The sequence below is a fragment of the Vipera ursinii genome (genome assembly GCF_947247035.1).
Source record: "Vipera ursinii genome assembly, chromosome: 1".
In the NCBI taxonomy this organism is placed as follows: domain Eukaryota; kingdom Metazoa; phylum Chordata; class Lepidosauria; order Squamata; family Viperidae; genus Vipera; species Vipera ursinii.
In genome coordinates, this window is record NC_139512.1 from 317,550,593 (window position 1) to 317,565,310 (window position 14,718).

The 14,718-nt window shown below is 39.6% G+C and overlaps 1 protein-coding gene across 1 annotated transcript in view; it reads right to left on the reverse strand.

The window, feature by feature from the left end:
* LOC310631618 (cullin-9-like) overlaps positions 1–14,718 on the reverse strand; it is a 61,562-nt gene that overhangs the window by 32,969 nt on the left and 13,875 nt on the right. Inside the window, exons 8-19 of the mRNA XM_083348203.1 lie at positions 14,491–14,683; positions 12,225–12,432; positions 10,086–10,279; positions 9,525–9,733; positions 8,347–8,584; positions 7,443–7,548; positions 5,182–5,409; positions 4,688–4,778; positions 4,381–4,552; positions 3,629–3,734; positions 934–1,029; positions 122–297 (exon numbers count right to left, since the gene is read on the reverse strand). Of these exons, the coding sequence (XP_083204329.1) occupies positions 122–297; positions 934–1,029; positions 3,629–3,734; positions 4,381–4,552; positions 4,688–4,778; positions 5,182–5,409; positions 7,443–7,548; positions 8,347–8,584; positions 9,525–9,733; positions 10,086–10,279; positions 12,225–12,432; positions 14,491–14,683 (2,017 nt within the window). The remainder of the gene's footprint in view (positions 1–121; positions 298–933; positions 1,030–3,628; positions 3,735–4,380; positions 4,553–4,687; positions 4,779–5,181; positions 5,410–7,442; positions 7,549–8,346; positions 8,585–9,524; positions 9,734–10,085; positions 10,280–12,224; positions 12,433–14,490; positions 14,684–14,718) is intronic.

Consider the following 14,718-nt stretch of genomic DNA (forward strand, 5'->3'; position numbering starts at 1 on the left):
GGAATGGCCTATAGCAGTGCTCATTTCTTTGATTTGCAAAAATCAGCTCTGCTCCCTGGAACATCTCCCCATTTGCAGCCCTGAGAAAAGGACAAAAGAATTATATCACAAAAGGTCTGACCTGTTGAAAAGTTGCAGCAGCTGCATCCGATCTTCTAAGATTTCCTGGCACCAAGTGTGTGCTTTGGTGGTATAAAAGAGATACGTACGTCGGCACAGCTGCTCTTTGAAGATGGGCCAGAAAGTGGGCTTGGGACCTAGCACCTCAATGCCACGCACACGTGTGTCAATGCCACCCTGTAAATAACATAGTTTTCTCCAATAGGGAAATACTTTTCAAGTAACTCCCTGTCTAGTATGCAGGTTCTTTTCAAAGATATTTCTATTTAATTTGCAGAGCATTCAGTTTTTACAGCTGAACAATGCTTCTCATATTACTAACAAAAAAAAAACCCAGTATCCTATCAATTAGAAAATTGAAATATTTTTTTTGCAGGAGGGCAGCTACTATGCTTTCAAAACCAATTATCTTATTATGAACTGTGCAATAAAAGAATGCCAGGAGGTCAATTATTTCAAAGGGGGGGAAAAAACCCCAACGAAAATAAAATTCCATTCAAAAAGGCAGTATAAATCATTAAACTGAAAGGAATTTATCATCCATCATGTTGTATAGCTAAATTTACCGTGCAATTATAATTCACGTAACCAATGAATCTATTTTCTCTAAGAATCATAACATTTCCAGATATAAAGCATAACGTGTCAACTTACTGTTTAGAAAATGAAACACTTATGAAAAGTCTTATTAAACTGAGGAAAGAAGTATTTTGATGACGGATTTATAGCAATGTGTCAAAAACTATTGGGATGGTCAAGCACAGCTCTTTAGTTTAGTTTAGTTTTGTTTCAAGAAACAACATTCAGACTTACCTGTTGACAGCGCTTAATTTTGATCTGTATAATTGGCCAGAAGCGGGTCATATTCTCCAGAAGAACTACCCGGTTCGCTGTAGGTAGGACATTCACCTGTTAGAAAAAGAGCCAAAGTCTCAGCAAGAAATGCAAATGGAGGCAGCAACCTGCCTTTCTGAGCCGAAGAAATCCACAAATAAAGCATGTGCTTTCTACAGATGTAATGAACTAATGTAATGCTTTTCTCCATCACATAGATAAAGGTATGGCAGGTTATATATGCTCACCCTGTAAGAACAGCATAAATGCATCTAGCAAGAAGAGGGTACTCCTTTAAGTCTGAAGTGAGAAAGTTTGTAAATACAAAATCAAAGAACCCTTCTCCGTTCAGCTGAAGTTTTAGGGACGGGAAGAACATCGCCCATTATCAACAGAAGAATATCCCTTTGGTCAAGAACTGGGAGCTTTCTCTCAATTATTTCTGAAGGCAGCTTAGAACAAAAACCGTACAAAACGCATCTGATTAAATCTTCTCTACCACCAATATCCCTTCAGTTGCATTTGTAAATCCTACCCTCTGAGCCCTAGCATTAACACTGAGAATCACACAGAAACTTTCAGTAAAACCCACCATAAAAAGTTTGGGAGTACATGTTGAGCTACACATTGGCATTTAAAACACAGCAATAATGCAGCTCCATCCTTAATTAATTGAATAATGGAGAGGGGAATCCTCTTGCTTGCAGAAACTCTTGGTTATTTAAAATTTTAACAGATGTCAAGTTCCAGGAAAAATTAGTTATAAATTACAAGGATAGATATCAGCAGTGAGGCAGTAGAAAAGAAGCTGACAGATACGATTAGATGTCTAAGAAATTATGCTTCGGCTCCCACATTTATCCCTCAAGAGTCAACCAATGTAAACATTATGTATATGTATACAAAATCCAAATTTATTTCCACGTTTATTTATTTTAATTCCATTTATATCCCACCCTTCTCCGAAGACTCAGGGCGGCTTACAAGCTTAGCGTTAATGAGCTTTAGCTTCAACCATGCACATATATATCTCAGTGGTTAAATAAAAATATTTGCTTCTGAAATTCAATCGTGTTGCTGGTCAATATAGCAACAAGAAGCCAGACAAATGTTTTCACTCAATATATAGCAACTCTCAGTCTGTTTGATAGGATAAAAATTGAAAGAGGCAAAGAACAACGTTATATCAAATTATGTCCCAAACATATTTTCATACAAAATTTAAATTGTGTAATTTGAGGAAACAAAACATGGTTTGGAGGTCCTTAGAATGAATCATGTAAAAGTTGCTTGTACACATGCATAAATAGGTTCTTAATTAGACATGGTTTCTCATAGAACAGCTTCCAAGATGAGGTTCACAATAAGTGCTGCTCCTTAAAATTAAGTGGAGCTGGATCCAGTCATTGGGGGGGAGAGGTAACTTGCTAGGCCTCTCCTATGTGGGGTACCTCAGGGTTCAGTGCCCTGTCCCCTCCCACGCGACATTAACATGAGAACGCTCCCAATTTGGGGGTTGGTTTTATCAGCCCAGCCTAGCCAAATGAGACTGTCAAAATCCTCTCCTTGTGCCAGGAAGATATGTGGCCTGAATTGGGAAAAACCAACTTTAGATCAATCCTACCAAGACTCAGTGGCTGTATTTGTTGATGTCCTCAACCTAATTTTGATCTTGAGTGGGGTTCACTTCCCCATTCAAATGATCCTCTTGAACTCAAACTCCTGTTTAGTGAGAAGTTGGTATCTCTGGCCAAAATATCTTTGCACAATTTCATGTAGTGTGCCAAATGTTCCTTTTCCCGGACAGGAAGCCCTTTCAAATAATTACTAATGGCTTAGTCATCTCATAGCATGATTACTGCAATGCACTCTACAGAAGGCTACCCTTGAGGGTCATTTGGAAGCTTCAATTGGTCCAGAACACAGCAGTGCAGGCAGGGATGGGTGTGCTTCGGAATGTCCATGTGACAATTCTGTTTTATAAGCTGCACTGGTTACTACTCTGTTTCCAAGTGTAATTCAAGGCACTGATTAAGACCTTTAAAGCCCTACGTGTTATAGGACCTAGTTATTTCAAGGATCCTCTGCCTATCATAGTGTCTACCTGGCTGATACAAACCAATACTTCAGGTCCCTTCAATTAAGGGACCTTTCATGACCCAAGATACGTATTTTCTTCGTCATGGCACCTGCCCTCTGGAATGCAATTCCCCCTACCATCTGAGTGGCTCCTACACTGGAAGCACTTGGGGGTGGGGGGGCTTGAAGACCTGTCTTTTTCCCAGACCTAAAGCCCCTCATTAGTTTTGTTATTGATCAGAATCATCATCTTGTTCTTTATCTGATTGTTTTAGTTAATGTTTTATTGGCTTTATATTTAATTGCAATTGCATTTTATCTTTTACATTGTGAGACACCAGAGTCATTTGGAGTTGGGTGGCACCTCAACAGAATAAATTAATTAAACTGTTTCAGAAAATGGAGCATAGATAATTTGAGAAATGGCAAGTTTTCAATGGGATATCAAATCAAGGATGGACAGCTCAAAAACAAACACATATTCTTTGTAGGTCTATAAACCCTGACTGTATGTTAGCAATATAGCAGAAACCTTCCTAACTGAAGATTTCTAAAAGTAGAATGGCTTTAGAGGGGGAAAAAATGAAACACTCACAGTATTGAGCTCACTAGTGATGCTAGATGCGTTCTCTCCTCCCATCAGGACAATACGAGCCGGCATGTAGCTGGAATCCTCACTAGCTAATATTAAAGTCATCTGTCTGCAGCAAAAAAGAAAAGTGGTTTCTTTGTATCTATGTCAGATTTTGGATTCATCCTGGCATACTCGCTAAAGCATGAGATAAAGTCTGCCTGGGTAACTAAAAATATTTCATGAAATAGTTCCAAATCTATTCCTTTCTCTCAAAGAACTTACTACATAGACATAAATACTGACATGCAGACATGCATATGCAAAACCACACACACACACACACACACACACACACACACACACACACGCCCAAATGTAACTAATTCAAATCAGGGCAATACTTTACTAGGCAATATCCTACAGTTAAGTGTATGATATTGCATTTTTGCAAACAGAGCAATTTGGAAGGGAAAAAAAGGGAAGAGAACATTTTTAATTTGCTTTTTCATTTCAAAAGTCATTGTGAGAAATAATTTCATCACCTGCTATCTGCTAATCTCACAATCCACCATACTGAATTTAAATGCAGTTACCTACCTCTCCTCCCTGCCTTTGCTTTATTCACCATTTTGCCTAATGAAGAATTCCCAATAACTATTGCACATAATTTCATCACTTTGATCAACTACCACATTTAATCGTAAAGCTCGCTCTCACCCTGCTGCCGAGAAATTGTCAAAGCTAATTAGCTAATTGCCTCCATTGGGACTTACCTGACTACCACTCCATGATGCATGTAGACATTGATGTAATGGGAACCTGTGCTACCATTAGACTCCCAATAAGTCTTTGGATTTTTGTCAGTCAGTTTACTGGCTCTATGTGGATTAGACGAGACTTCTATCCTCTCCCAACACTTGTCTTCCTTCACCTCTACATTAGAACCTAGGGAGGGAGGGGAGAGAGGGAAGGAGAGGGAGAGGGAGGGAGAGGGAGATGGACAGAGAATTATTCCTTTTACAGCAGATCTGTGCATGAATCCTCCAAGTTTTAGATTCCAGAGTGTTGTAAATCATTTACCTTGGCAAAGGTTGCGCAAGAAAACATCAAAAAAGGGGATATTAATAGGCTGGTGACTTCGTCTATGTTCCTCTATCTGTCCCAGAACCATCTTTATAAACAAAGTAGATAGCAGAACATATTCATTAATAAAACTTAAGATTTAGTTAAAGAAAAGCTTTTAAATCTACTGATTCTATAATGCAAGCTGTTCCACTGAACAGAATTTATTAAGCTTCTCTGTCCTATCACCATCTGTATACAGCACTGAATCATATTCAGCCCCGCCCGCACAAGAAACTCATAGGAGGGTCAGAAAGTTGCTTATTCCTTTACAAGAACAGATAACTGAATCTCATAATCTTAAGAAAGATATTTTTGACCAAGTTTAGCTCTTGACTGTTTGGGCTGCTCTTATTTATTACAGATTATCTGACCAGTCTGTTGATATTTGTTGTCTACCTGATCCTAAGGCCAGCTACCTTAACCAGCTGCACAGAAAAAGTCAAAGTTACCTGAATGCAACCAGCCAGGATACTGGTTGTCATCTTCTTATAAAGGCTAGCATATTTCTCACAGTCAGTCACAAGGTCCCGCAATTCTGTCACCAATAACAGGTTGGAATTGTGCTTGTCCATAGCTTTGGTCAGAGCTTCCTTTGTGCCTACACGACACATCACAACAGCACAATCTTTGTTGGTGGTAGCTAAACGATGCAGGAAACGGATGAACTCCTGCACAACCTGTTGACAGAAACGTAATAAAATCTCAGCAGGATGGGTATAGAAAAATAGTTTTTGACAAGCCAGTTCCCCTTTCCATCTATATTTTTTTTTTTACCTCTCATCACTAGCCATATCTTGTAGGGGATTACAACCCTTCTTTGATGTATCTTCAGGAACACCTGATCAATCCATGTATCGGGGGTATGATACCTATTTCAGCTCAATGGACAATTTAACTCTTTTAAAACATGTTGTGGGTCACATGCTATCAGTGAATGTAGCGTGCAATCTCTACATTTCTTTTCTCTTACCACTTATAAAGACATAAACTCCGGGCATACACGCTATGACCTGTGGTGGCACAGTGGTTAGAATTTAGTACTACAGGCTAATTCTGCTGACTGCCAGCAGTTCTACAGTTCGATTCTGAGAGGCTCAAGGTTGACTCTGCCTTCCATCCTTCCGAGGTCGGTAAAAGGATTGTTGGGGGCAGTATGCTGACTCTGTAAACTACTGAGAGAGGGCTGTAAAGCACTGTGAAGTGGTATATAAGTCTAAGTGCTATTGCTACTTACACACAATAAGAATTTAACATTCAAGTAACATCTGTAGAGCCTACTTAAAGGCGTAGGAAGACGTTCTTGCCAGTAATCAACTGCTAGTTGAAAAGTAGTTTTTTTAGTTTTTCCTAAGGGTGTCAAATTTGAGCAGTTCTGAACATAAACCAGATAATTTGACCATTCTGAAAGTATTTCAAGTGTTGTTGTTGTTGTTGTTGTTAGTTGCGAAGTCGTGTCCGACCCATCGCGACCCTATGGACAACGTTCCTCCAGGCTTTCCTGTCCTCTACCATCTTCTGGAGTCCATTTAAGCTCACGCCTACTGCTTCAGTAACTCCATCCAGCCACCTCATTCTCTGTCGTCCCCTTCTTCTATTGCCCTCAATCTTTCCCAGCATTAGGCTCTTCTCCAGTGAGTCCTTCCTTCTCATTAGGTGGCCAAAGTATTTGAGTTTCAACTTCAGGATCTGGCCTTCTAAAGAGCAGTCAGGGTTGATCTCCTCTAGGACTGACCGGTTTGATCGCCTTGCAGTCCAAGGGACTCGCAGGAGTCTTCTCCAGCACCATAGTTCAAAGGCCTCAATTCTTTGGCGCTCAGCCTTTCTTATGGTCCAACTTTCACTGCCATACATTGCAACTGGGAAGACCATAGCCTTGACTAGACGCACTTTTGTTGACAGTGTGATGTCTCTGCTTTTTAGTGTGCTGTCTAGATTTGCCATTGTATTTCAAGTAGAAACTGGAAATAAATTATTACTGTTGGAAAATAAGCAAATTTTCATCGCAAAGACAAAGCCTATTTATGGATCTCATGGGAAACCTCTATCACTCTGGCTAGACTGCTAAGAACTTAGCTATGCCTATTCTATACCTACAAATATACCTACAGGTAGTCTTTGACTTACAATAGTTCATTTAGTGACCATTCAAAGTTACATGATCATTTTTTACATTTATAAGCACTGCAGCATCTTTATGATCAAAATTAAAGATGCTTGGCAACTGATTCATATTTATGATGGTTGCAGAATCCCCAGGTCATGTGATCACCTTTTGCCACTTTCCGACACACAAAGTCAATGGGGAAGCCAGACTCACTTAACAACCACGTGACTAACTTAAAAACTGCAGTGATTCACTTAATAACTCTGGCAAGAAAGGTAGTAAAATGGGGCAAAATTCATTTAACAAATGTCTCACTTAGCAACAGAAATTATGGGCTCAATTGTGATTGTAAGTCAATGACTACTTGTATATATGCTTTTGACTTCCTGACCCAATTCTATTGTGATTTTCAATCCAAATTTTACTTAATCCAAATTTTAATTACTAGTAATATATATTTGCCAGCAGGGATGAAAAATGCTTTTTGCCAACTACATCTGGCTTGAATTAAGAATCTGCAATTTGGTCAATGTGCTGATATTTTTTATACCATTAATGCCTCTCATTAATCTCTTTTTTCAATTTATGTTGCAATTAGTCCCTTACCTCCCGTTCACTATTGTGGGTACTCATTGAGGACAGACAAGGCTCAATGCACTCATGCCAGGGCAATGCATCCTCTTGGGAAATATCCAAAAATTTATTCAAAATCCTGCAAAGAGAAGGTAGTTATAAATGCAGAATTCAATTTAAGAATAACAGCATGTTGAGTTCAGTGTCTTAAGCTGACTGTCTGAACTATTTTAATAACTGTATACCAAACACGTAATAAAAATTAAGTTTCTATTGTATATATATATTTCACTGTTAACACTTTTTTGCAAAAAGAATACAATTCTTTTTCTCATCAATTTAAGGTGCTCCAATACCATTTGGGATGAATCACACTGTCTACAGGCCCAACTCTAACAACAAACATTTTCCATACTGCCCGATGCCGAATATTCATTTTATGGTTTCGATCACCAAGCTACTTCTGTGTTGTAGTTCAGTTCTTTCACATACAATCCAAAAGGCTACAGGAATTTCACCTCAGTGCCATTTTAGGACTGCAATTCCCACAATTCTAAGCCTCTAGTGATAGAGAGCAAAAGAAAAGAGTAAAGATAATTGCCCCGTATAGTTGTAGTGCAGTGTCCCAAAATTTATAACAATAAATTATTCCCATTTCAAACAATTTTCTGAAGTGTTCCATTTCCTAAGCTTATGGTACACACAAGCCTCAAGTCATTTTCTAGTACAGACTGATTTGTGGTGATACAGGTCAGCAAGTTACATTATTTACAGATAAATTGCCTACTTCAGAGCTTCCACGCTGACCTACCCAGAAAACTTGAGTTGTCCCACCTTAAGAAAGCACCACTCAAACCACCCCACTTTCTCTGAATCCAAATACTCTTCTAAAAGTATCTTCCACATTCCATGATGGTACAATACATCATCATTCTACCTCAGCATGGCCATCTGGACAGTCTTTTCAGCTCCCAACTGTTCTAAGGTTTTCAACAGCAGCAAGAAATGCTCATGATCTGGCAAAATGTCCATTCCATTTCTCTTAGGGTAAACACCTTCATCACAAAGGCAGTGCTCCAGTGCTAGCACTACATCTTTTGAAAAGCTGGATTCATGCAGGTTTTTCAGCAGGGTTGGTACATCCATATCTTTGAACTCAAAGGAAGCTTCAGATTCTAGGTAGAAAAGGGGAGAGGAGATGATCTCTCTATGTCAAAACAGAAATTCCTGAAATAGGCTATGGAGGGGAAAAAAAACAGCTGCTACTCATGCCCTCAATAATAAGTGGCCACGAGGTAGGGCATCTTCTCCAGCAGCATGGGGGATAGTTAATTTCTGACCTTCCAAGAACCAAAAAATAGCAAGTGAAAATCATCTCCTGTGATTTGCTATTAAAAGGAAGCCTACGGGTAATAAGAGAGACACAGTGATGTAGAAGAATAAGAAAACGACTGCATGCTTGGGCAATCCTTTCCAACATAAAGGAGAGGTAAACTTCATTAGGTCTTCAAAGCAGGGCATCCTCTGAAGCAAAGTGTCAGGTCCCCAAAGAAATGTATTTTAACCTTATGCCTATTTTCTACCTTTCTGTAGCCTTTCTTTGCCGCCTGCCATTCTGTTGGGAGGGGGAAGCTTTTGGGATTGCTTGGCACTGTCTGCTCTGATGCCCTTCCCCCAGGGGATGAAACGTCTCTCCCTTATCCAAGAGACGGTTTGTGCTTGGAGCCAGAAGAAATGGAAAGTGAGAAAGACCTTGAGGAGCCCGCAGAAGCGACCAGCTACCGAAACACCATGCCACCTGTGGACTGGCTGGTATTCAAATGAACACTGGGACCTTGCAGGGGGTGGGGGGAAGGAGTATTGAATGTTGCTTTTAATGTATTGCTTCACCGGTTTTTCTCTCAGATCTCGCCTTGATTCCCTGCTGTCACTAGCCCCTAATAAAAGCTCCTCTTGAGACAATGCCTGTTTCAGAGTTCTGCTTTCTTGGGTGTCTTAGCTGAGGTAGGTCCTTACACAAAGCCTAATGGAAATAAAACAAGCCATTACACGTTTACGAAGTAAAATGCCAAAAGGGTAAAAGTAAGCAACTGTGAACTTAAAAGTAATCTGTACCTGCGTTCTCCTGGCTCAATGGCAATTTATGCTCGGCCAAACGATTGAGCACTATTCGAGCTAGCATCTCATTGGCGCTCTGGCCCGTTTGGCAACAACTCTGTATGACCGATCGGAGGTCACAGCTTCCCAACTGTTCTGCCAGGCCCTTGTGATTGCTGATCAGCATGTTTAATACCAGCAGCCCATTCTGCACTGCCGATGAGGCTCTGAGGAAAGGGGGAATGGTTGGCATGAGCAACTGAGGTAATGCTGGAGGAGGTGGAAGGAAAAATTATTGGAATACATAATATTCTAACACTGAACAATTAATAATGCCATTCAGTTCTAAGAAATGATTGTGTTTTGAAATAAACAGTAATACTATTAATAAGTGTCAGATTGCCTCCAATCTCAAGGTAGAGGACAGAAAACTTATCAAAATAAGACATCAACCAAATTCTGCCCACAAGAGGGGGAAAAAAGTGAATTCTCAATATCCTCTCCTTATCCTTGTTTAATGTAAATTCCTTAAATTTCGTTATGCTCCTTTATTTGGTCAAGATTTAATTTTCATCTTACCCAGGTGTAGCCAACATCTTCTCAATAGCAATACAAATCACACATAGTAAATTATCAGATTCTTTGCTGGAAGCAGAACCAATGCTGGCAAAAATTTCCCGCATCATCTGAGCATCTGAATGATTCAGAGGGTATGATTTCCCACTGGTACCAAGCAGCTCGCAATTCCCAGCACCCACCAATACTTTCAATGCCTAGAAAAACAAAAACAGAAAATGAAGATCAGAAATAAGTAACTGATCAGCAACCACTTTATACTTCAGCTGTTTGAACTGTTGTTCAACTTGGAGTTTTGGTGAGGACATAGTGAACTGAAGACATAGTGAAGACATAGTGAACTGAAGAAGCAGGGACAACATTACAGCTAAAATTGCTGGCTAGATGTTGAATCTGGGACCATGAAATCTCTCAGGATAAAGGAGAGATTGTGAGATCACCCAGTCATATTCTGGACAGTAGCTCCTCATCACTAGGTGGCAGGAACTAATTGTTGTGTTTGTGAGGTGAATGGCAAGAAATCAGGGATTCCATCAAAGCTAATAATGTAGCCTTTAAGGGCAGAAGGTTCAGCTGATCCTCATTTCTTTATCACGGAGTCAATTTCCTTCAATCTTTCAGAAAAGAAGTTCTAAATGTGAGCTTAATGACTTAATTTCTTCAGAATTAATACTAAAAGGGAGATTAGAACGTTGCTTTTAGAAAGTTATAAATGGACTAAGGATTCAGATTCATTCATTCATTCATCTGCCCATCTCACTAAAAGCTGTTACGGGCAGCAGATGAATTTAATAATCTTTTGAAATTAAATATAATAATCCTTCCCATGGAAAACTATCCATGTTTTTATATCCAGAAGAAAAACATGATAAGGTGGGATTTTGAAGAATGGATTCTAGAGAGCACCAGAAGGAAATAAGTATTATAATTAAAGGGGGAGAATACTTAAAATCAGTCTGGTAATAAGGGATCCTTGCTGCTCTCTGAGTTTGGTTGTTTTCTTGCAGACATGTCATTACTCAAACTAGGTAACAACTAGGTTGTAAGAAAACAACCAAGTTCAGAGAGCACCAAGAACCCCTCATTTCAACCCTGAGCTACAAATACTCTCTTTTATTGGTATCAATATGATAATGCAGAATGGAGCAAAATCTTGTATCAATGGGAGATATTTGTTATCAATGGACACACAAGAACGGAACTCAGGTGGGTTAGACTTGGTATTTCTGGTAACTCCTAATGGACTTTTGCTGATTAAGATAGATAATGAGGTTTTAAAGATTTGCTTAAGAGGAATGAAGTGAGGTATGGGATGGAAGAGATTGTATTTTAAGAGATAGTGACAAGTTGCTAAAGTTGTTTATATTGCTGAGACGAAGGAGGAAGTTACTTCTTTCTTTCTTTCTCTTTTCTCTTCATACTTTTTTAAAAAATTTATACTTTACATTAATTTTCTGTACAATGTAATCGTTAATAAAACTATAAAAAAGAATTCTTTTTCAACCTTATAAAAACAATAGCTTCTCACTATGCAAGCATATTGACTTCTTTCATTTTCTTATATTTAAGGTTTAAGTCTCCGGTATGTTGGAAAGAATTCCCCAAATACGCTTTATTTTTTTATTCTTTTATATCACTGTCCATTTCTAGTTATCCATAGGCTTCCTTTTAATAGTGAATTATTGGTTTTGCTTGTTATTTTTAGGTCCTTGGAAGGTCCTATGCTGCTTCCAGGTGTTTTCTCCTCATGCTGAAGAAGTTTGACTCACTTCTGTGCCCCAGTAATCACTTACTGGGAGAGCCATCCATTAGACTGAAAGCTAATTTAAACAACTGCATTTCATGCTGAGAGTTACATTTATGTGGGATTAAAACATATTATCACATTATTAATACAGAACACAAGTTATATAAAAACATGATAAATGTTAAGAATTTTTTCTGAGAAACATTCTTACTTAGATCTAATTTCTGAGCATATTTATTTGCTCTCGTACTTTAATGTATTAACTATTACTATTACTTAATATATACTTTATTTCCTTTAAGAGTTAACTGTGCAGAACCTATAAAATTCTTCTAAAACAGAGACACACATACATCAAATTTCTAACATCAATTTCTGTCATTTGTATAACTTACTGCCAAGCCAGCCAGCTGTACCAATGCCGAAGTGGAATACTCCTGCATGCAGACCAGCACAGCAGCTACCCCGCCTTCTGTGGCAAAAAGAATTCGCCAATCATACTTTGCCATTAACACATACAGCAGTCGTAATGCAGTCACCATCAGTAGTTTCTCCTTCAGCTGGTTGCTGAGCAGCTCCACCAGCATCTTCACCAACTTCTCTCTGAGGAGCACAAAGAAGCATTTTAACCTATAGCTATATCTTTATAAGTGGCTGACCAAATAAAGTCCCAGGGGCTCCCTCTAGTTTTTCCTAAGGAAAGTAAAATGGTTAATGGAGGACCAGATAAAAACCTGAAAAGCTGGAGTGGAGCTCAGTAGAGAGAAGGCCACTGCAAATTCAGAATACTACAAAGGTATATTTTTGTCAAAGAGACAGAAATATATAACTATATATACAACTGTCAAGGAGTGTATATACAATATCAATGCACATGCTTGTTAAAACAGATAGGAATGTGAAACCAAGGAAACTTCAAGGCACTACACTTGAATAGGAAAAGCAACCCTATCCAAAGGTGATGTATATCTCCAGAAGCAGGTTGTCCCAAAACAAACAGCTATTCAGTCTTGGTCAAAGAAGATCCTTCCCATTTAAGCTTGAACAGCCTCAGGTACTGGGACAGGACTTGGACAGTATCACTCGACTGGCCTGGGGTCAAAAAATATAATTGGGTATCATCAGTACTAAACACCAAACCAGTGGATCATTTCACCCAACTCCATGTAAATATTTAAGGGATTAGAGACAAAAGGATAGAAAGTTGAGCCATGTAGCACCTACAGATGAGGGAGTTAAAGAAAGACTTCCCTCTCCCAGATGGGAGGGAGGGAGGGAGGGAGGGAGGGAGGGAGGGAGGGAGGGAGGGAGGGAAGGAAGGAAGGAAGGAAGGAAGGAAGGAAGGAAGGAAGGAAGGAAGGAAGGAAGGAAGGAAACCCTGCAGTTAATTCAAAAGGATACCATGATCAACACATTTTCATTTACTGAAAGATCAAGAAGCACAAAGAATAGAAGCACCTCTTCCATTCTAGCTCTGCCACAGGCCAACTACAAGTGCAACTAGGATGTCTCTACACTAAATCTCAGCCTGAAATCAAACTGAAATGAGTCTAGATTATTTGTTTCCTCTGGGATTCTCTGCAACTGCAGTCCTTCCCATTTTCATGATCCAGGTGGGACCCGGATCCAGCGCAGAGGTGACCAAGCCAACAGCACAGAACACCATGTAACAGTGATAATAGTTAGCACTAAGAAATGCCAAATCCAGTCTAAACACCTGGCTGACTGTGCAACCAACCGTAATAATTATACAAAACCAGAATTGAGAAGATAGCAACAGGCAGCAAATGCTGCCTACGCAAAGAAGCTGAACAGTGGACCACCTAGTTATCTTCTGCTAGGAGATCAAACAAACTAATTACAATCAACCCTATGACCATGTAGAAACAGTTGTGCGTTGAAAGATCTGCAGGAAATATCACTTGCCTGCAAGCAAGAACTGATGAGACCGCAAAATGGATAACGTAATAGAAAATGAAGACGCTAGTTCTGTGGGACCCTAGAATTCACATAGACAAACATCTACCACAGAGTACCCCAGAGTTAACAACTGTCGATAAAACAGACAAAAAGATCTGGATAGCAGAAATGGATGTGCCTGGAGACAACAGAATAGAAGAAAAAGAACTGGAGAAAATCACAAACTACAAAGATCTGCAATCAGAAATAGAATGACTGTGTTAAAAGAAAGCAAACTTAATACCATGGAGCTATAGATAATTCAGCTAAAGGTAAAGGTAAAGGTTCCCCCGCACATGCGTGCTAGTCGTTTCCGACTCTAGGGGCCGGTGCTCATCTCCGTTTCAAAGCCAAAGAGCCAGCGCTTGTCCGAGGACGTCTCCGTGGTCATGTGGCCGGCATGACTAGACGCCAAAGGCGCACGGAACGCTGTTACCTTCCCACCGTAGTGGTCCCTATTTTTCTACTTGCATTTTTACGTGCTTTCGAACTGCTAGGTTGGCAGAAGCTGGGACGAGTAACAGGCGCTCACTCTGTTATGCGGCACTCGGGATTCGACCCGCTAAACTGCCGACCTTCTGATCGACAAGCTCAGCATCCTAACCCACTGAGCCACTGCGTCCCTTATAATTCAGCTAAAGACAGTTTATAATGAAATACAGGCTTACTATAACTCTTGCATGTTGAAGGAAGAAAACTGACCTGATTGAGGGTCCACTTTCTACTTTAATAATTTGTCTTTCTTGACCAGTTTCATCTTCCAAGATCTTGATTATGAATCTGAGTCCAGACACCTGAAGTGCAACCTCAGAACTAGATTTCTGTATTACGTCTACGATATCTGCAAGCTTCTCCAAGGAGTTCCTCTTTGCAGACACCTTCCCGCTGAAGAAAGCTGATCAATAACAAAGGACAGATCAGTAACATAGC